The 23,955-nt window shown below is 38.2% G+C and overlaps 1 protein-coding gene across 3 annotated transcripts in view; it reads right to left on the bottom strand.

The window, feature by feature from the left end:
* The window catches only part of LOC149543579 (5'-AMP-activated protein kinase-like protein), a 262,094-nt gene that overhangs the window by 70,059 nt on the left and 168,080 nt on the right, over positions 1-23,955 (bottom strand). For all 3 annotated transcript variants that reach the window (XM_089798356.1, XM_089798357.1, XM_089798358.1), the window contains one exon: positions 11,585-11,636. In XM_089798356.1, coding sequence (XP_089654482.1) covers positions 11,585-11,636 — 52 coding nt within the window. The remainder of the gene's footprint in view (positions 1-11,584; positions 11,637-23,955) is intronic.

Here is a 23,955-nt window from a genome sequence, read left to right as displayed (position 1 = left end):
AACAAAGTTAGAGATTGGAGCTTATGATGCAGATGATGGCTTGTCAAATGGGGTTGAATGCTAACATGGGTGGAGAAAATAATCAAAATGGGAATAATCCGGATGGGACACATAATGGAGGTGAACAAGTTGGGAACAATTTCGGTCATGCACCCTAGCAAGCTAGGACAGTGAGTTCGAGGCCCATGATTCCCACATTTCCTCCTAGAGCTCCAGAGCAGCCCGTACCAGAGCCCCAAATCACTGATATACAGGACCAGCTGAGGAGAGATTGGGAAGCTGGAGGTCCAAATTTTACTGCTGCAATTACTTTTAGGGAGTATATAGATGTGCGGATGAAGCATATGCCTCGTGGACATGACAAGAACTAGAGCTATGAGCTACGAAAGAAAGTAGGGAAACTTCAATTACCATATTATGATGGCTCGGGGAAGTCTACAGCAAGAGCTTGGGTTCAAAGGCTTGACACATACTTTCAAATGAACCCTATGCCTGAGGAAGAAGCTATTAAGTATGCAGCAATTCACCTGGATGGGTTAGCACACGAGTGGTGGCATCATGGTATGGTCACTATGGGTCATGCACACATTACCTCATATGTGGAGTTTAAGGAGAGACTGATTGAACATTTTGATAGGCCTAAGGATTGTACCTTCCCTATGACAGGCAGAAACTTGTATGAGGAGTTTAACAGACATGCTGATTCGATACAGGGAGACATTAGCATATCTTCAGGTAATGGTTTATCTGCATCATCTTCACAGGTAGAAGGGGTTACAGACGTTGTGCAGGTTGAGCCAGAAGGTGATATCACAGGCACATCGGATTGTGCGATTGACACAGATAGTGATTCCAGTACAGTTGGGTTGGATGAAATTACAGTAGTTGAGGATACTATCATGTTTGAGGATAGTACAGTTGATCAGAAAGTGAGCATTCAGGACTTTGCAGAAAATGAGTACCAGGCACAGTTGGATGCTTCTTCACATGAGATAGAGGCTAGTAGATCTTTACTTGGTTTGGCAAGCCAGCTGAAGACAAGGGACAAGAATATTGTCACGGCTTTATCTCATCATGATAGGATACATGGATTGATTGAGAATCACATTTGGATGATTCAACTGCAGGAGAGACAAAAAGGAGTCACAACAGGTTCTTCTTGTGACGACTTACAGAAGCTCAAGGAAGGCATGGAGGCAATGAAGTTGGCTCTCCAGGATTCTGAGAGACATGTGGACGAGCGTTGTCTTGAGGTGAGTTCAGTTCGGGAGTTAGCGCATATAGCAAGGACTCAGTTTCCTTTTACAGTCAGGTCACATATTGATGATGATATGAGTACGTCTAGCATTCACATTCCAGATTCAGAGACTGTAGACAGGTGCGTGAAGTCAATTGGTATTGTTCACATTACTCAGGTGAGAAGTTTACTTGAATTGCCAGTTGGTTTCCATTCATGGATTAGATGTTCGGATCCTTATCTTAGTACTTGGGATCGTTTTGACCGGAGATATTTATCATTCTTTGGTAGTAGTATCTGTTGCACCATCATGCACTTGATTAGTAGCTTGCCAGGTGTAGTTCTCATCCATGCCAGCAGCTTGTTTGATGTTGGAATTAGTTTTTACACACTTTTGTTGGGCATTGTTCATGTATCCAGTCGACCATTCTTGTTGGAATGGGTTGATGATCTCTCAGATATGACAAAGTTTACAGAAGAGTCCCAGGATCTGATTATTACAGATGACACCCAGGGGGATGTTGTGGACAATTTTGAGGACTTAGTCTCCTCAATAGTTTCCTTTGATACAGAGGTTTATGTTGATGCCTCAGTCACTCCGTTTGATGATACAAGTTCAGCAGTTGGATTGCAAAATTTGGATGGCAGTATTACAGATGATAGCCATTCTGAGGTTACTCCTTTGGACAGTGTACCAAGGGTAGAGTATAGGAGTTTGACCAGTCAGCACAATCATGTGTCTAGTCAGCTGAGAGTTTGCGAGCGAGACATTTCTATCACTTGCGAGCATCTCGATGCTGCTCGTTAGTTGTTAGTAGTTTATGGATGGGGTTCTCCTGCTAGTGATGAGCAGGGAGGCAGTTATCTTTCCTTGACAGAGATCCACTCTTTATGGGAGGCTATCCGAATTTTGAGACAGAATTATTTGCAGTTGGTAGCCGATAGAGATTATCTTATGGAGTGGGGCAATACAGCATATGACACATTATTGGTCAAGGAAGATGAGGTGAGTGAGCTTACTCGGCAGCTTGAGGTGACTTCTGAGTTTCTTGAGAGTACACAGTTGGCTTTCGAGGAGTCACAGTTTCATTTAGCTGAGGTGACCATGCAGTTGGAATGACTTTAGTCTTTACCAGATTTTGTACAGTCACTGACCGTGGTGTTTGGTGATCTGAGGATGTCCATGGTCGAGGTTGATAGGGGCAGTGGAGATGAGGATATATCTATCCATGACACTAGTATTGGCATATTTGGTCCGTTTCCACTGGAGGCAGGTTCAGTTGAGTTGGGCGCTGCAGCTGAGCATTGTGGTATGTTTGACTTGGAGGGCACAAAGACTAGTGATGTTGTTGTTGATTCTGCACTCTTGGCTATATCATCCTCTGACTTAGCTGATGATCAGTCACAGTTGGTTGTATTACGTTTGCAGGATGAGTCTTTGACTGGGATTGGTTCTTTTTGCCGGCATTATACAATAGGATATGTTCATCGGTTTGCTTTTGATCCATGTGCTGAGGAGTTGATGGCAGACAGGTTTGGTCTAGGCTCTCGTTTTTGCTATCTACCGTGTAATGACTATTCACCATCAGCAGTGCATGGGTGTTATGGTTATGAGACAGTGACCGGTAATCTGCAAAGTTGTGTTAATTGCAGTAGGTGTGCAGTGTGTGGATTCTCTGTATTTGGTGCAGTTTCATGCGGGAGTATTCATCGTTGTTGCAGAATTGTATTGTACATTCCACATAGGCTGGTGGGATGTGTTGATGGTATTTACTATGTTGGCAGTTTGGGTTATCTACTCTACTTGGGTTCTGATATTTCGAGAGCTTGTTTCTCATGGGTTCCTGACTTTGGAGTTTAGGTGAGTTGTATTTGCCAATTTGATTATGGATTCCTCTTGGTTAATTTTCAGAGGTTGTTGCAGGAGCCTATGTTGATTGATAGCAGTATAGTTCTTGACTACATTTGGGATCCAGGTAGATTGATTGGGTTGTTGTTCGACCATTGCTTGGGGACAAGCAATTTTGGGAAGGGCGGACTGTAATGTCCCCTTTTTAGCATTCATAGCATGATGTTGTCGTTAGCCTATTTCCCCACGGTCCCATAGGCTAACCAGGACATTAAAGGGGCTTAGAGGCCATTTGGCCTAGATAGTTTCAATTACAGGTCTTTTTGAGGGGTTTTGAAACAACTTTGGGCATACTTACTATTTATAGTAAGTCATCTTGGATATGGTCGGACATCCAGTGGCAGCGGTATGTTAATGGTAATTGTTTAAAATCAGCAAGAAGACTGGTTTATCATTGATAAGATTTGTTATGCATTGATAAAGCTATTTTATAAAGTTAAATTTAAATATTTAACTTTATTAATGCATAGACTATAGTTTGTGGAAAATATTTAAATTAAAAGAGTCCCCTTTATTTTATAACACATTGGAGACGTAAGTTACATAAAGAGAGTGATGTTTTATCCACATTGAGAAAACGAAGGATTGAGCTCTTGTGAGAACACTATAAAAGAAAGGGAAGAGCTTCTTTTTAGTAGGCTTGGAAATATCAAAGAAATTGAGAAATTTTCTGGAGATTATGTCTCAATAGTTTGAAGGACGAAATCCCTTCAAGCTAGAAATCTTGACGCCATTGAAAGATATGGTCTTGAGATTCAACAAGGTAGCAGTCTAAAAAAGAAGATACGAAAAAGCAGAACCGAAAAAGCAGGCCAAAAAAGCAGTCCGAAAAAAGCGAAACTGAAAAAGCAGGCCGAAAAAGCAATTCGAAAAAGCAAAGCAGAAAGGGCAGCATTGAAGAAAATTATTACAGCCATCTACAACCAGGTTCCTTTATAGTATTGTTTTTTTTAGGTGTTATAAGTTTCAGCTGTAAGTGTGCATTATACCAGCATTATCATTTTGTAATCCATGTAAATGCCAAAAGTCTTGGCCATATTTCATGAGCATTGTATTAGGAATTTTATTGCAAATTAAGAAGATAATAGTTGTTGGTGTTATTTAAGCAATTAAATATCATTATTTATCAGCTAGTTAGTTGCATACCAACTGTTTGTAAAAATGCCAATTGGCTGTAGGTGTTCATTTCTCATGCTTAGATCATATATATGCACTGAATATTGTCAAAATTAGTAGCACACTCATGTTAGGCTATTGTGTAGTCCATTTGGAGTCTTCTAGCACAAGATTCTCATTGATGCAAACTGAAAAAAGAGTCATTTAAAGCCAGCTGAAATACTATATCAGTCATACGTCCCTTGCATGTGAATTGTTTGACAAAATTCTTCGAGCCTTCAATCAGCATTTTTGAGAGTAGATTTGAGGAGGGTCATTACATTTACCATGCTTTCTTGTAGGGGGTAGAACCAAGACTTTTATCTCAAAACTTCTCCCAGAGAATTTCCACCATCCCTACTCCCAGAGGGTGGTCTATCGTACCTACTCGCAAAGGGTGGAACAAAGGCTTTTACCTCAAACTTCTCCTAGAGAAGAATACATTTACACCATGCCTACTCGCAGAGGGTGGTCCACTGTACCTACTTGCAGAGGGTGGAACAAAGGCTTTCACCTCAAACTTCTCCTAGAGAAGAAAGCATTTCCACCATGCCTCGCAAAGGGTGGTCCACTGTACCTACTTGCAGAGGGTGGAATGAGGGCTTTCACCTCAATCTTCTCTCAGAGAAAATGCACTAATAACTAATATTTTCTCTTCACAGAGACTCCCTCTCAGCAATGACAACTATAATAGTAGAGATTCCCTATCAACAAGGACATCTTTAATAACAGAGACTCCCTCTCATTGGGGACATCTTTAATCACAACTATAATATAGATGACTATTGCATAAACTTGCAAAGGGTTGGACATTTCACTCTGTCATGTAACCTCCCTTTGAAGTTGAATAGTCTTTAAACATATCTTCCACTTTTAATGAAGATAATGTGCCTCCAAGACTGCAAACGATGTTGCAAAATCTATCACTATCCTGTGGTACCTTGCAGCCAAGAGAGATTTATAAAAACTCACAAGATTCACTTATCATAGAGATCAAAGTAAAGATATACTCTCTTTTTAGTTCAATACATAAATCATAGAATACTTATCCTTTTGAAATCTGATCTCAAAAAAAATATGCAGCCCAACATTTATATGAACAAAATGTGTTACCATGGAGAAAATGTGATCTCCCAAAATAAGTTCATAGATGTAATGTTCCAAAGGCGAACTCGGCTTGAAGGCGATCTTGGCCCAAATGCAATGTTGGCCCGAAGGGGATCTTGATCCGAAAGGAATCTTGGTCCGAAGGGGAACTTGATCCAAAGAGAATCTTGACCCGAAGGGGAACTCAACCCAAAGGGAAATTTGATTAAAAGGGAAACTCGGTCCAAAGGGAATCTTGATTCTAAGGGAATCTCAATCCAAAGGGAAACTTGGTCCGAAGGGAATCTCAACCTGAAGGGAAAATTGATCCAAAGGGGATCTGGTTTCGAGGGGAAACTTGATCCGAAGGGAAACTCGATCTGAAGAGAATCTTGATCAAAAGGGGGACTCAATTCGAAGGGGATATTGATCCAAAGGGAAACTTGATCTGAAGAGAAACTTGGTCCGAAAGGAATCTCCACCTAAAGCGGAAATCAATCCGAAGGGGATCTCGAGGGCAATTGCTCTGATACCACTATAATGTTCCCAACGGTTTACAACCCTTCCCGAAACAAATTGTGCGCAAGAGTGTCCATACGGTAAAGCAAGGATACCACTGTATAATGAGGGGTGGATGCCATACGGTAAGTGTGGAGGGTGTACGATGGGGTGAAGGTGAGGGCATACGATTGATAGGATGTCGTATGGCCGTATAGTCGAGGCAAGGGTCCGTACGGTGTAGGTAGGAGGTTGTGTGATCGAAGGTAGAGGGAATGTAGAGGAATTCAGCAATGTCGATTAAAATGCAAATGATGTATTTAGTAAACACAAATAACTTGTAAACACTAGAGACCAAATAGATATACGCAACTTGTTACCGAATAGTAATAATATTTTTGCATATAGATAGTGCATCGATTTTCCAAATTTGAGCCAAGCAATACACAACGAAATAGGGTGAGGGTTGAGTCCCACCAAAACCAAAATAGCCAAATAGAGAAGATCTTTCACTTCCGAAATGACAAACAATCAAGAACTCCAACAAGAATTCGCAGTACAAAAAAAAAATCCAAATCGCATACCAACTACTACCTACATGCCGTGCTTAAATACCCTTCAGAGGAACTTCCCGTGGGTTTACAAAATAGCGGATGACCACAACTACGAAAACAATTAAATAAAAATGGGTCCAAGATATACTGAATCAATCGAAACCACAAACACACATTATTAACTTGGGCCTCATCTTAATTAATTAAAGTAACTAATTGAAGGTTCTTTTATGATATTATTTAAATTCTAGGACGAATTAATTAATTAATTAAATCTAATTATTACATTAAAATTTGGGGATATGACAAATCCTCGCTACCCAAAGATTGCTTGCCCTCAAGCAATCCATCACTAGACAAAACACCAACAACTCCAAGGTCCCAAATCAAATGTGCAGGCGAGACAAGTGAGATGACATTAATCCTCCGCAACACCACATTGCCATCAAACTTTCGTTGTGCCACTTTGATATGAATATTGTCGTGTCTTGAGTCACTAGGATCCCAAACTTGAAATTCATCTGTGTAATCCATCATGATTGCCACCGGGCAGTAGACTTCATAATCAACCAACTGTAAAGATTGCTCTTGCAAATAATTCTCGATCGAATCTGCATCACTAGGAGGTAGAACAACTACCAGTAGAGCTTGCTTATTCGGAGGGTTGCTAGTAGAACCCAAATTTCCATCAAGTTGGTGGTTGAGCATTGGTTCAATGATATTTGTACAAGTACCTTCTTCCGGAATTATTTCCTTCCTCTTGGTCTCAGGTACCAAGTAGATTTTGTCTTTGTGGTAAATGATTTCACCAACCACCTTGTATTTGTCATCTTGTACTTGACCATCCAATAGTTGGCACACAAAAGTATTCTTGGAGTATTTGAATAACAAATGTACCATCCAATCGGCTGGAAATTGAGCCATAGTGTAATCCAAGTCAAAGCTCTCCATTCTCCCAACAGGCTGGCAGAATCACCGGCTTCGATACCACTGTAATGTTTCGTTCATAGCGTTGTACCCCAAATTGATAGCCAGTCACGAAAAACACCAAATGGTCGTATGGTTTGTATTATAGATAGGTCGTACAAGGAAGGTATGGGTCGTACGATCTCTGGGAGAGATGTACGATGGACAAGAGTAGATGGTGTGGGACGTATGGTATTTGATGGGTGGTCGTACGGTGTCTTAGACCTTGGTCGTATGGTGTTGTAGGGTGGTTGTATCGTATGGAAAGTAGGCTAAGGGAGGCCGTATGGTGATGTTTCACACTCTGTACGGTGATGGTTCATGGATCCGTGCGGTTGCAAGTAGATGGTGTATGGGTGGAGGGTGATGGAATGTGATCGCTACGCTAGAGTAATTTACGCATCCACGCAAAAAGACCACTCGTTACCAATAACTATTTGCAGATGATTACACAGAGAAATAACAATAGCACTTCACATTTGCCAGATACACTGATAGATAAAATGTCGCTCTGATTTGCTAGATCCGAGCCAAACCATACAAACGAAATAGGGTGAGGGCTGAATCCCACCGAAATTGGAAGAGCCAAGTAGGGAAGATCTTTCACTTCCGAAATAACAAACAATCAAGAACTCCAATAGGAATTCACAGTACAAAGAAAATAATCCAAATCGCATACCAACTACTACCTACATGTCGTGCTTAAATAACCTTCAAAGGAACTTCCTAAGGGTTTACAAAGATAGCCGAAGGCCACACCTATGGAAACAATTAAATAAAAATGGGTCCAAAATATACTAAATCAATCGGAACCACAAATACACATTATTAACTTGGGCCTCATCTTAATTAACTAAAGTAACTAATTAAAGGTCCTTTTATTATATTATTTAAATTCTGGGACCAATTAATTAATTAATTAAATCTAATTATTAAATAAATAATTGGGGACATGACAATAGAAGATACCAAAGCCCCTTATTATTGATACTAATGTTGTTTATGCTCATGCTAGTCCATCAATTAAATAAAAATTCTACACAATAGTGTAGCTAATGAAGCCTTTCTCTAAGGATCATTGTTGTTGCATCCTACATTCACTTTATCAATGTTAATACTAAAAAATATAATATATCCAGTCAAAATTTAAAACTTATCTCCATGCTAGTGACATTCAACAGTTGTAGTCGTCTCCACTACAATCATTAACATCTCAAGATATGTCCATACATACTTATTTCACCATTCATATAGATCTATATTCACAAAAGAGATTTAGATGCTAACATGTATATAAAAAAAAAAACACAATAACATTGTTTATTGCTTAGAAATATTGAACTTTCATATATAAATAAAACACATCTATAGTATGGAAAAACAAACTTAATTGTTGACTCCTCCCATTTGTCAAAACAAAATACACCATTGAAGAACTCCAAGGCATGAAACTCATCTTCTAGCCCCTCTTCAGTGGTATGAGAAACCACACCGCCCACATATACTTTTGGCATGACTGAAACAAATCTTGATTTTTTGAGACAGCAAGTTTTTAGATTTCAGAACAAATCAGATTTTGAAATGAATAAAATAAAACTCTATAACCATTATGATGCAACTGATACCAGTCTGAACCCTTCAACAAATGACTTGATCGGACCCACAAGTCATAATGCTACAATAAATGCACTTCTATTACTCCATACTTCACTACATGATACAAGAGACAAAGCAAAAAGGGAAGAACCTACCAGAATTTAAGATGAAGCCAAGAAAGACTGTCATTATAGGATGATGATGCCACATAAGAAAAACTGACCCAATAGTCACGCCATATGAGACTCCACGATCATAGACATATATGCAACCCACTATGAATGAAAGAAGACTGTCAAAATGCAAGAATAGACAACAGTAACAAAAACAGGCCAACTCATCTTCTTATTTCCATGGCAACAAAATTGCTTCCGGCAACAAGCTTCCGACAAATGTGAATATTGAAACTATCGAATGATACAAGATATAAAATCTAATGCCATCAAAAGTTACAAGAAATAAAAGACAACCATGAAAAATGAATGGTTGCCTCCAAAATAGTCTGTTGACTTTTACATGAAAACCGACGAGTGAGATGATTGAGGATGAATCAGCTGAGACACCAATAGATTGCCAATGATACAAAGATTGGGTGCATGGTCTCAAGGAAGTGGCAAGAACAAACAAAAGATGGCACAAAAAAGGAACTGATAGAAACAAAGCATATATGATAACATGGCATTAATGGAATCATAGAATCGATATCAATAATGCAAAAATAGATGATGCATAAAGGAAACTAATGAGCTTCAAACTTACATTGCCAATATAGACATAACATGATAGGAGGCACAAACGGAAATATCTAGAATGTCACGAGAAACATAATGATGCTATGACTTGGATGCTAGATAAAAACAAAGGAACCAAATCTTCATAAGGGAACAACGCCTAGAAAAAAAACTTTTAGCGAACGATAGAGAATGAACATGTCATCATAAGGAATCATGCACAAAAAAAAAAAACTTCAGCTTAGAAAGATGTCACCAATAGAGAGACTTGCAAACAATTAAAAAGGTTTGAAGTTCTGATATCCAAAAACTAATACTCTTATATTGTTGTTAACCTAGCTTTGATACCATGTCAAAATAGTAGCCTAGACATAGAGATAAACAACAATAAAAGAGCATAAACAATACACAAAACACTCAACGCATTTATCTTGGGAAAACCCTTTCACTGAAAGGGGAAAAACCCACCAACACCAACAAAAATATCTATTATTGAACATAAAATATTCAAGTACATGGCTTTCCGCTTGATTGATTTACAATATACTAAGTAATCATATAAATAGATTACATAAGACTCTTTGCCTATCACACAAAGGTCTCTTTGAGTCTCCAAAATAAGACCCTACATATTTCCCCATATTTGACACTTTGCATTTCCATGCATACCTCTTCGCATGACATATGAATATTGACTTAAATATAATCATAAATATCTCTTTCAGCCGAAGATGACCATAACAATCATAAAAAACATATTTCTATCAAAGATAAAGATCTCTATCGCAGCTACAAACTTCAACACCAAGTGTCCTGCAAAAACAATTTGGTTGTTTCAGGGACATTTCCAAATTTGGCAAAAAATGGACAGCTCTGGGGATGGCAAAAATCCATCCTCGCGTCCCCGTGAAACACTGGAAATACGTAAGATTTAAATTGAGCACATCTAAAATCTTGGAATCAATAGACAAATTCTTAAGGGATGCAGGAGGGGACATTACACATCGAGCCTATCGTCTACTGAGTATTGCTTATTGGAGACCAAATGTTTTTTGATCTTCTAATTGTAAACATAACTTGCTAACCCCCCTCTCTTTCCCTCAGATTTCTTGGGCACTATAGAGCTAGTGGGAAAGTGCGATTATGGGTGTCACTTCATTAAATTTAATTTGTTTGTTCATTATCGCATTTAATAATCTGATTACTTAGATTTGTATATTATGTTGTTTTTTTAAATTAATTTGTAAATGTATATATTTTTAATTTATACTTATATTATGGTGTTTCAATGAATTAATTTAAATGTATATATTCTTATTTGATGCTTATATTTCAATATAAACAGCTTCTATCCAACTCTAAAGTAAATGGATAAAATCGTTAAATATAACTGTTTCCAAATATATGTTAACAAAATGAGAATCCACAGAAATATTCCCAAAAAAAATTAAGGGCACAATTGTCCAACAAAACAGCTAAATGAAGAAGAGATGAAGAATATAACTCAATAGGCTAAATATATACATGAATAAAGAGTGAAAAATTTCCAAGCAGCATATTTAGTTCAATTTTGCCAACCTAAATATCAGTGGAGCAAGGGAGTTCATGACAGAAATAAGTTCATGACGGAAATACTAAGTCTTTGTATACTTGATCCTTACAACAGACTTAAATCAATCTCTTTCTTGATTGAGTGAGCCTACTAACATGCATTAAAATCAGAGCTTTATATAAACTAAAACATATAGCACAATCCCTATATTCCTCTGTGCAAGTGTGCATGTGTTTTACTTCTATTAGACAATACGCTTAGAACACAATTCGTTGTGCTATTGCAAGGGTAGAAACAGACCTCATAAATGCCTGGATATAGCCATAATACAGTCGACCACATTAAAGGTCCCCTGCAAAACATGTTTCAAGCATTAAGCTTCTGTGTATTTCACAAATCAATACTAGAACAATGTAATATATATTGAATTGAATATCAACATGCCACAAAACTTATTTAAGCACAAGACACATTAGACATACATACAAAGTTCCAGGCTAAGCATACCCAACACAGAAATCTACTTTTGATTTGACTCATGAATTAAAATGTGCCTACATGTTACTGACCTTCTGTAAGTTTTTAAAAGAGCAGCATACAATTTGTCGAAGGACATTAATTCCCTTACATACATATATTTGATGAAATATATCCAAGTTGTCTTCAACATACATATATTTGATGAAATGTATCCAAGTTGTCTTCAATTCCACTTTGCTTGTGGGTTTGCAAGTTTATTTCAAGTTACTTATATCAAAATTTTACACTGATATATAACAAGTGAAATTACAAAAGCAAATATGACATTATGAAGTTTCAATAGCATTTTTGTTTGCATTCCAAAGAATCATTCAAATCTAATCACCTCCATAGTATTACCATTCATGGTGCTATGAATCATGTGTGTCTTATTAGTAAATTTGTAGAGAAACAACTCAGCCCTCTCAAATGTTCTTCAATATCAAATTGATTTTTTCAAGATGGATGAGACATTTGTGGACTGATATCAAGTCAAAGAGGAAATGCTACAACCCTGATATTGTAACAAATGATTAGGACATCTAGTGGTACTATTAAGTGAAAGGCTAGAAGCACCAAAAGGAAATGAAGCAGATCATGTTGAGCTACAAGGATAGAAAAATTCAGGTAAATAATATCTTAATAAGACATAGGTTATATATAATTAAAGAAGCTTCATCTACTATGATGATATTATATCTTATTTTGGTCTGTGTTACCAAGCCCTAGGGCCTACTGGATTGGGTTTGGTCAAGCCTTAATACAGGTCCAGATCCGGATCCAGATCCAGTTTGCATTGGAGATTGTCCATGGTCTCATCCCAATACTATGGGTTCATCCACAATAAAACAAGCAAGCCCACGGTGAATTTCACTGTTTCTCACACCCTGATAGTGAATTTTGACCTGTTTTAGAAAAAAAAATTCTAATTTAGCCTTTTGAGTTTGAACACCTCCCCAAAAACAACCAACTGCACCACACCAGCCTCAAGCCCCTTGGGAAAACCCTAAATGTGGATTCCTAAAACATTTTGAAAACAATCATTTCTTGGGACTGTACAACAAATAAAGTATTCATCCATGCTGAACTTCCATGCTTGCTAGCTAGAGGCACGATCTAATTGTATTATAGTGGATTAGGAGTTTAGACATCTAATATCACCATTAAGTGAAAGGCTAGAAGCACCCATATAAGATAAATTTATTAACGTCCAAAAAAAAACCCAAAAAAGGGTCAACCAACAATGGGAACACCAAACAGTGCCCGGGGAAAGAACAAAGAAGAAAGAAAAAGAAACAAAAAGAGAAAGATTAGAAGCCCTTCCCAAGCAAGAAGCAATCCAACAAAATAGATATAAAGTCATTTCCTTTATTGTGAATATACAACAAATATAGTATTCATCCATACTGAATTTCCATCCTTGCTAGCTAGAGGCACGATCTAACGGTATTATTGTGGATTAAAAACTAAGACATCTAATAGTACCATTAAGTAAAAGGCTAGAAGGACCTAGATAAGATAAATTTATTAATGTTCAACAAGAGACCAAAACAAGGGTCTAAGGGACTGAAAAAAAACAAGGCAACAACCAACAACGGGAACACCAAATGGTGCCCAGGGAAAGAACAAGCAAGAAACAAAAAGAGAAAGACTAGAAGCCCTTCCCAAGCGAGAACTAATCTGGTCTGGAGTGAGATTGGGCCCCAAACCATCTCATAATATTGTTGGAGGTGGGTTTCCACAACCTAGCGTAACCTCTCCGAGGTCTCATAAACTTGGTATGACCAGAAGTAGGAGGGCCAAGTGGACATTTTGTGCCTTGGGCTAGGGACACCAAAGTGGAAAAGGAGGTGATAAGCTGATCTAAAGCATGGCTAGACGGAAACTGAAGCTACAAAGTTTGATCACAAAATAATGTGGCCTCCTAAAGATAAGGTGCAAGACATTGCTGATTGGTGTACTTGAAAAATGAAGAAAGGGATTTGCACTCTCTAAAAACACAGTGAAAACTCCCCTTGATCTCTTTGTAGATAGGACAACAAAAATTAAAGTGTCTCCGTTTCTGCCTCCAACAAAGTACAAAGGTGGCAAGTCCAGTCCTCTCTATCAATTTGGTGGTCTGTTTGGATGCAAGCCGGTGGGAGCCAACTTTGAAGAGCCCAAAGAAATATAGAGGGCATGACTCCAATGAGAGGCCAAGTATAGAGGGTGCACTATAACCCCATCTTGAAAATTCATATAATGCTCAACATAAAAGGCCATCCTTGGCCAGAGCTCCCTAGAGGGTTGTTAAATGTCGTGATAATATATTGTCTATAGATGTTGAGTTTGACATGCCCATTTAGCTCCTGCTAAGAAGGAAGAAGGTGAGTGGCGGCATCTAGAGAGAATTGAAACGAGGTAGAAATCAATCTTAATCCCCACCAAACCCAGCAAGGCAGAGGCCTGGGCGTACTAGCAATGGGCCTTGCAAGTACGATCAAAACCCACAACTACCTCAGAGTAACAATTGGCAAGGTAAGAGTATCTGTGATGACCATCACCTAAATCTGCAAACCCAACAAGACAGTGAAGAAACCAAACCAAATCAAAGATGGCCACGAGTTTGAAAGGATGGGCCCCAAATTCAGCCAAAATGATGTTACGAGGAATAGAAAACCGACATTTGATGATGTACTGGAGAAGAAGGGTTTGAACTCTCTTGATTGAAGCCCAATCAAACTCCAAGAGAGAGGGCCCCCAAACGACAGAGTTGTAGAGCGCAATTGGCCTAACCAAGGAGTCCAAAAGGGACAACTTAGACGTGGTGTCTTGAAAGTGATGCTTGAAGCACTCTCTCCAACATAGCCAAGGAACCCAACCCCTTGTTGACACGGGGTTGCATGGCAGATCTAAAACTAAAATGAGGTCCAAAGAACTCAACCCCTAGGTAAGTATAAGAGGATGTAATCTTGATCTCTGTGACCTAAAAGAAGAGGTGGAGATGGGAGGTCTTCAAGCAATTGAAGATCATCACCCAGGTCTTGCCTAGGTTCACAATCAACTGTCACAAGTCACAAAAGGAAGCCAAGCCATGAAGAAGTCACTGAAGACCCTCTTAGGGAGAAGGCCAAAAGAACCACATCATCAGTAAATAGTAGAATGGAGATCAAAACCTAGTACAAGTAACAACTGTCGTTGAGGAGTGAGAAGTCTCGGAGGAAAGCCTCGAGCTCGTCAAGGAATATGCGAGACAAAGCAAGAGAGAGAGGGCATCCTTCCTTCCCCTAATGATGCTTTGGATCGAATTAGAGAAACCCTATGAAGTCCAAAACCTTCATACCACACTCTCATATAACCTCATAATAACTGTCGAGAGAGTCTCGAAAATCCCAATGTCTGTAAGTCTCTAAAAAAGAGTCATCTGAGGAACAAAGTCAAATGCTTTGTAAAAGTCTACAAAGTAGCAGTAGACTTTCGATGATTGGTATTGAGCTTACTCGATGATAGTCTGTAGAGTCAAAATGTGTTTTATGGTTTGAAAATCTGTACAAAAGCAAACCTACCCACTTGCACAGAAAAGTTGTCGATCAAGCTCCCTAAATAAAATAGTGTTCAACATGATGGCATAAAGGTTAGCAAAAGTGTGGCCAACCATGATGGTCTTGTAGTTGTCGAGGTCGAAGGCTGACCCAGTCTTATGAATCAAATCGATAATGTATTGTGACCAAGAATTGGGAAAGCTAGTACAAACCACTCTGTTAAGAGCACTCTCAGAAAGGAGCCCAAAACTGTGATACCAAAATTAAAGAGTTCCATGTAGAAACCTTCCTTATCCATTGTCTTGCTGCTACTTGTGAATCTAACCATGTCACAGATGTTGGAGAAAGTAAAGAGACTAAGGTGGAGAGAGGGTTGGCTGGAGATGTCATAGATTGGAGGTGTGTGAGACAACAGAGAAAAGATTCAGGATGGGAGGGGGAGAGGGAGCTGAGGGAACAAAGTACACCAGAGGAGCTTGGGGAATACAAGGGAGAGGCACAAGGGATCTACACTGCATTGTGACATGTAACGACTTCTTGTGGGAAAGAAAGCGACAATAAGTGAGCCTCAGCTAGGTGAGCGAGGGGAATGGGTAGAAAGGGCCTAATGAATGGTAGAAAGACTTGACACGTGTTCCTGTACTTGGGACTATGAGCTAAGGAGGTGGTGCGATGGGGAATGGAGAGGATAGAGGACTCCCAAAGTGTAACTGCAGGTAACTTGAACATGAAGGGAGCATCTCTAGACTCAGTGAAGGAAGAAGATCTAAGATGGAGGACAAATAGATCATGATTGCTCTCGGATAAGAAAAAGGAGGTATGGGTGAGGGTTAACATGAAAGGGGCAGTGGGCCTAGAGATGCGGGGAAACCCTAATGGAAAGGTTGAAGGTGCGGTCGGCTAGGGGGAGGCAGGAAATAGTGAAGCAACTAATGGAGGGAATGGAGGCATAGAAAAAAACACTTGCCCAATTGCAGTGAGGCTAGCTGATGAAAGATCTAAATCTAGGAAAGTAGGAGAGCCCATTCAGAATCACCAAATCTAAGGACTCACAAAGTTAGAGAAGATGATGGTTGTATCTTGTAAGGGGTCCCCAACTATCCTCAAAGGACTGCTATTAACCCACAAAGATCATTTCTAACTCAAAAGTACAAATCGAATCAGTCCCATGATCATGGAGGGGGCTTTGAATGTCTCTAGTTTGTGCATTAATGTCCCCTAGAATGATGACATCTCCCATGGTCGAGACCCTGGTAATGCACTTGTGTAAGTCCTTATATGGGTCGCTGCACTTTGTACTGTGTATCACATAAGACGGGAAGGTTGGTGGAAAGAAACCACAATGAAGATGTCTCTGTGATGAGGCATTGTACAACTGAGATAGATCAACATAAATCAAGCCAAGATGTCAGCATGAACCACGAAAGTCAAGGCGATCTATGACCAAACAAGCAACACTGCTTGACTCTCAGACCTTACTAGAGGACTTGACCTCATCTCTAAACACTGGTAGCCACTAGTACTTGAAGAAGCTAGGAAGAGGACACACAAGGCTCTCATGAGTCTCCATGACAACAAGAATGTTAGGTAAATCAATAGCATCCTGAAAAGGCTTGGCAAGGACCAAAAGGTGTCATTATCGTTCTAGCAATTGGCAAGCAAGGAGCCATCATGAGGCTCCCTCTTACCCAACTATCGTCAAGACTGTCATTTGGACTTGGAAGCTAACCTCGATTCCCAACCTAGGGGATGGGAATCCCGAATAACTACTCTAGGGTTTTTGATAATGGCCCACTTCTCGTTGCATCTAGCCTCCACAACAAGTCTCCGGGAGTGTTTCAACTCTGCCACCTGTGATTTAGAGAGATCCTCATCTAGGTAAATCTTAGTAGGAAGAGGGAAAATATTCCTCCTCTAAGAAAGTGCAGTGAGTCGATCAATGAAAGAAACCTGGGAAAAGGGGTGTCATTAAGAGAAACCCAAACCTTGTCAAGTGTGATATCTAAAATACCTAGTTGGTTGTTGAGGAAGGAGTGCCCAGCTAGAGTAGGGTTGGCGGAAGAGATAGGAAGGCTACGAACTCTCAAATTGCGCTCACAGACCCACCTAATGTGCTCATTCGCCAACCTTTCATGTACCAACTTATCCACGTCAACAAGAGGTGGACAACTGGTGTTGTTACAAATGGAAGCCCAAGAGTTCTATAGTTGTTCTGTTTCACTCATCAACGAAGCTTGTCTGTTATCTAGTTTTGCCTATTTTTCCTTAGTAATGTGGATTTCCTAAAACTGTTCATTATTAGAGTCAACTTGCTTTTTGATGTATGTTCTTTTGGAGGTTAGAGTCACAAAGAAATCTTTAACTTGTAATGAATTGGAGTCTATGTGTTGTTTTAGATTAATCGACATCTCTACAAGGGATTGTACAATGTCCCACAGAGTTTGATTCTTATCTTCCAACTTGAACATCCGATCGATAAGCATTTGATAAGTGATGGGTAGAGATTGAGGCTAAGACTAAGAAGTTTCCATGGAGCCAACAAAGATATAGAGCAACCAACAAGATCGCTGTGATAATAAGCAGGGAGACATTGTGAAGGAAGTTAGGCAATGTAGTACCGACAACCATGAATAGGGAGCGAGGCAAACACAAATGCAACACACAAGAAAACAAAAACAATTGGTGCACAAGCTGTGGGAATGAAAGAGACCGGAAACACCACAACACACAAACAGAGGAAAAGAAGATCGAACAACCTCAGAATAGTAGGTACCCACTAATAGAAGGCGTCACACCACAACAAAAAACCACTGCAACCAAACACATAGAGCACAAGCACAAGACATAACAAGGACACAAGGGAGTAGAAGGAATCACAAATGAGCTATGCCACACACAAATGAGTTATACCACACATGGTCACTTAGTTTACCCGAAGATTGCGTGAGCAGAGATTAACGCCGTGGTTGCACGTAGAAGGAAGCAAGAGGTCATCGCAGAGGGTACCGACTGAGTATGAATTATGGATATATTAATTTAAAGTGGATTAATAGAAGACATTCAGAGAAATATGAAGAGACAAGCCATGAAAATTGAGGAGTCACAATGTTGGGCATTAAAGAAGGAGAGCTTGATTCATCTGAGCATGCTTGGATTTGTGATTTGATTAACTCACATTGAACTACAAAAATGGGAAAATTCAAGTAAAATAATATTTTGATATAACATTGGTTTTATATCCTTAAAAGAATTTTCATCTACTATGATGATATTATAATCTACCTTACTAGTTTGGGCCCTAAGACCTATTGAATGGGTTCAGATCTGGTATGCATGGGAGGTTGCCAATAGTCTCATCCCAACACTACGCATTTCCCTGGGTTGAAATCAAGTGAACCAACAATAAATTTCACTATTTCTCACACTTGGACAGCAAGATTTGACTTTAAAAAAATTATTTATTTCTTCCTAATTTGGCCTTTAGATTTTGAATACCTCTCCAAAAACAAACACCTACATCCCCAAACCGTCACCATGTTTGGACTAACTCTAGAATGTGGATTCCAAAAGTTCTTGTAAACAAAAATAAAGTCAATTCCTTAATTGTGAATCCAAAAAAACATAAACTTTACCCTTGTTCTTTCATCCTTGCTTGCCATTGCATGAATGGAGTTGAACATTTATTAGTGAAGGTTCCAAAGAGAATGTTTTTCTATTAGTAAACATTTATGAGAGCCCATCTATAGCCAAGGAGATCATAAAAGAACATTTCTACAAAAGTGATAGGTATTTCAAAGTTTTTTTTCCCTACATTTCTCTTTTACAAATTAACTCCCTTATCTTGTTTTCATTCTTCTATGAATGTATAGCACATGCTTTATTTTTTAAACAAGTTAAATTGTACAAATATTCTTCTCTTTTCATTTGTTTCATTGCTTTGACTATGTTGTTTATTGAACTTTTCATCAAGATTACAATGGCAATTCACTCTAGCTCCAAAATAATACCAAATTCTCCCCTTTGAGAAAATGTTGTCATGGTACAACTTCCAAGTGATTGGGTTATGGTTTAATTTCACAATGGGTGTTATATTAGGTATTCAAGCTCATACTATTAGATGAAAGGTCATTAGCACCACAACCTTGGACAAGACATCAGAGTGCCCAAAACAATTGTGTACCCATTACACAAGCACAAATCCTAACATTAATTAATGAAAAAGAAAAAACAAACCAAGCAACAAGTTGCAAATAAAATCATCATTTATTCATCAAAATTTCTTGAGGAATGGAGGACCCTTTGTTACTTTCTAATCTTCAACCTCTAGGGAGCCACTCATTTTAGGCCACGCCTAAGGAACATTGTACAACCAATACAAAAAGAAGATCAAAGAGACCGATGGAAAAGGCATTTTAAAAGTCTCGAAAGATTGTCAATCAACACATAGCAAGATGTCTCTATGCAAATGGATTGGGTTTGAATGTTGTTCTCTCACCATTTTGGCAATAAAAATGAAAGCAATGCCAAAATGGTACAAGCTCTTAGGTTTTGAGCAAGTGAATAACATCATATGGAAATACAGGTGAAGTTTGTATAGGTCTATAAAGTTCCCTTTTCTAGAAGAGGATTTAGTAATTAATAAAATAAATAATGAGCAAATAAATTATAATATAAGAACAATAAAAGTAAAAGAATATATGAATTGATATTGTATAATTTTATATACTTATAAATAGATATAGTAATATTAAATAATATAATCTATCATTACTTTAATATAGTATATTTTTAATAAGATGAATAAAAATAATACTAAAATATAAATTAATAAAATAAAACAAATATAAAAGACAGAATAAATAATGATAATAAGGAGTATAGTTTTTGACCATAGCTTTGCACAAAAAGTGAAGAATCTTTATATTCTTCTTCTTCTTGGAAGGCAACATAAACATTATTTAGAGGCGAGGCAATGATATGATTACATGTTGAGAAGATTGCAATGCTCCATCACAATTCATACAAATCATCATTTGGGCCAATTTAGTTTTTCCTTTCCCATAATCTTTTAATGATTCTATATGAATTTAAGGGATTTAGAACTTGATATACTCATTAAGAAGAAGAGGAATTCTCTTTTAAGAGATTCTCATACAATGAACTATTGACCAAGAAGCAAACTTGTAGTAGCAACTTACACACTAAGAAACAAGAAAAGCTAATATACAAACATGGTACTATGGGTCACTAGCATATCATTGGTAATGATAAGTTTAGTAGTAATGAGAGACATCAATCAGGCATGGAATAGAGAATATCAGCAATGATGACTATAATCAAAGACTGAAGAATACCAAACACACCGCCTTAGAAATGTAATCTTGATCATGTTGAGAATTAGCTATCTTTGGTAAAACATCACAACTAATGGTACTAAAGAACCAATTATAAACTAACGGTAATTCCTTGGTTAGCATATTGTAAATGTATGAGAGTTTTGAGGTTTGCAAAAAAAGTGGTAAACTAGCATTAACAAGATATATATATATCTTTGAAATGATAGGAAGGAAGGGCTATTGATATCTATTTTATTCATTCTTACTGAACATAAGAGGTTTGGTGGTTTTTGTGAGGTTTTCACACCATTGCCCCAAAAATTTTGGGGACACCTTTTTTCGGGCAGGCCTTGGCAATTTTCACGGGTGCTGGGAATTTTTTGGTTGCCTTAGCAAAATTTGGAGTTGTCTAGAGTTTTTTGAATTGGCGATTTTACACCTTGGACACCTTTGGGCCAAGAGGGGATTTGGTTTGTTTTCACATGGTGTGAAACCTGATTTTCCAGAACATGTAATTTTATCCTTAGGTCTAATAGGTTTCAACAATAACATTTTTTCGATAGTTAAAACGATACCTGGTAGGATAAAATTGCAAATTTTGGACTTAGATAGATTTTGAAAATTTGATTTAATTGAACAAGCTTGAACATTTTCAAAATGAATTTTAGATTTAGTTGTTTTGGAAAATCTTGAAATTTTTCGGTGAAAAGAAATTTTTGATAGTGAAATTAGATTGAGTTTGAATTTCGACTGACATGAAAAGGATTTATTTTGTTAAAAGATCGAAATTGTATTGCAAAATTGAAATTGGATTAAATTGCAAAATCTCATTAATTTGGTTGAAATTTTGCCTAGAGGATTTTAGAAATGTTAAAAGGAAATTGGTAATTCGGAATTGAAAATTGATTTTTGGCTTGCTAGAATCGATTTTTAATGATATTTCAATTGCCAAAATGTTGTTAAATGAAAATTTTGACATCTCCTAGGCTTACCTTATTTTTATTTTGCAATTCTAGGTCAAACTGGCAATTAAAAGGGTCAATTTCGCTATGGGACTTAGTTATTTTCATGTTTTATTTAAAGCTGGGCCATTTTGGGGGGTCTAACTTAAGTTTTTATTTCCCTCCAGGCAAGTTGGCCCACTCTAGAGGTCAATAGGAGGATATAAGAAGGAGCTTTCCCCCCTCTTATTTCCTCATTCATTTCCACTCCCTTTGCTAGAGGTTGAGCGATTTTCTTCCTAGGGGCAAATTTCTCCTTGGCAACGGTTTTTGGAGGTCTGATTTTTTCCATTCCTTGGCAGCAATTTTCTTCCTAGAGGCTGGGCGATTTCTGCCCTAAGGCGAATTTGGAGGTGAAGATCTGATTTTTGCAGAATTGAGCGATTTTTGGACATCTGATTTTCCTCCTAGGGCAGTGAATATTTTTATTCAGCTGGGGCAATTTTGTTTGGTGGAGAGACAAGGTGCTTTAAGGGAAAATTTTTGCAAGTGATCCATTTGCTAGGGCATCACATTTTGGAAGACTGAAATTTCTAAGATCAAATCTGAATTTGAAGAGGCCCGATTGTTGGTAGAAGGCAGATTTAAGGAAAAATTTCATTCATCTTTAGAGGTGAAGATTGGTTTTAAAGGCAGATTTTATTCCTTGTTCTTGCTTGGTTCATTTCCCTTATCTTCTTCTTGCACTTTTCATCCACCACTTCATCATCTCCATGATAGGCTGAAGTTGGGAGATATAAGTGTAAATTTCATGATAAAACATTTGGAGAGATAGAAATAAGTTAAACCACCCTAGGATTGAAGTTGGGAGATATAAGAGTAGTCCATCGTAAGGTAACAAAAATGAAGAAATAAGTGGTAGTCCCACCCCTAGGCTGGAGAGGTGATTATAAGTGTAGAGATAGGACATTTGGAGAGGTAGAAATAAGCTAGACCACCCTAGGATTGAAGTTGGGAGATTTATAAGTGTAGTCCATATCATTTAGAACGAAGAGGCAGAAATAAGTGTTTAGGATGGTGGATGTTAGTACAAGCAAGAACCCAATGGAAACAAATACCAAAAAAGACAAGGAAGACATGATGCCTAAGACCACCTACTTCTTGAAAGTGAGGTGAATAAGTGATACCAATATTGGCACAGTGAACATCGTACTGTTGAAGGATAGATTGAAGGAAGGACGATTCCCCATGGTGAAGATGATCTACAAGAGTGGAATTGTGCACGTAACGGCTTTCCCTTCTACCTTGCCTTGTCCAGAATTGTTAATGGAATGTGCATCCCGATTTGATATTGTGACCAGGTCCATCGTTTTTGATGAAGGGAAAAGAGTGTTGGCTAACATCAGTGAACAAGTGGTCGAAGAGGTATTCAATATTCCCCAGCATAAAGGCATGACAGTGGTAATGATGGATCAAACAACCAAGTTCTTTCAAGATAATCAGAATGCCTACTTCATTCATCTAAAGCAGAACTGGTTACACAAAGGCAAGAAGGGAGTTAACTAGTCGTCAAAGCTCACCAAGTTAGATTTCAAATCAGAGTATGGCGACCTTATTGTGCTTCTCAGCCGAATCATGGGCATGGCCCAAGGTAGGCATTTCGAGAATTGGATGTACTATTTTATTGATGACATTGAAAATGGAAAGAGAACATTTGATTGGGCTAGAATTATAAGTGAAAATTTAGAGTTGCAACTAAGGACAATACAAATCAAAAGCAATTCTACATGGGGTCCTACCTTTTCTATCTGATTGCGAGACTATATGAACATCTTGGACTTAAGGCCTTAGGACTGATTAGCAACAGGTCGGGGCAATGTTTGGTGCATGAGTGCTATCCACAACTTGATTTGCACAACACCAAAGATTATAAGATGTTTTATGACACCTTTTCCATGAAGACGGTAAGAATATTACAAGGGACACTTGCTAGGAGGCTCTCATCGGAAGCAAAAGAAAAAGTTAAGAAGTATGGGAGTTGGTTCATCCAATTTCCGCAATTCACATAGATTAGAATAGCAGGAAGTACAGTTTGTCCCAAGAGACTTCTAAGGTACCAACCCGACAAAATAGTTTTGATGGAGTTGGCCATGCAACTTGAGCATTATGACAAGATGATGAAACTTAAAGGTGAGACAAGAATTACCTTCTCATTTGGAATAAGCAATGATACTTGCCCCAATCCTGTCGCCTTTGCAGTCGTGGAGAAGGAGTTAAGAGTCGTATCATCTAGGATGGTATAGAGCAAGATAGGGATTCGATCCTAATGGATGCATCTCACAAAAACACATTCA

This window comes from Cupressus sempervirens, chromosome 8 (assembly GCF_028749045.1).
Source record: "Cupressus sempervirens isolate cs-2001-9-10 chromosome 8, ASM2874904v1, whole genome shotgun sequence".
Lineage (NCBI taxonomy): Eukaryota > Viridiplantae > Streptophyta > Pinopsida > Cupressales > Cupressaceae > Cupressus > Cupressus sempervirens.
Note: the sequence above shows the minus strand (reverse complement) of the source record. Positions and strands in the feature narration are given on the sequence as shown.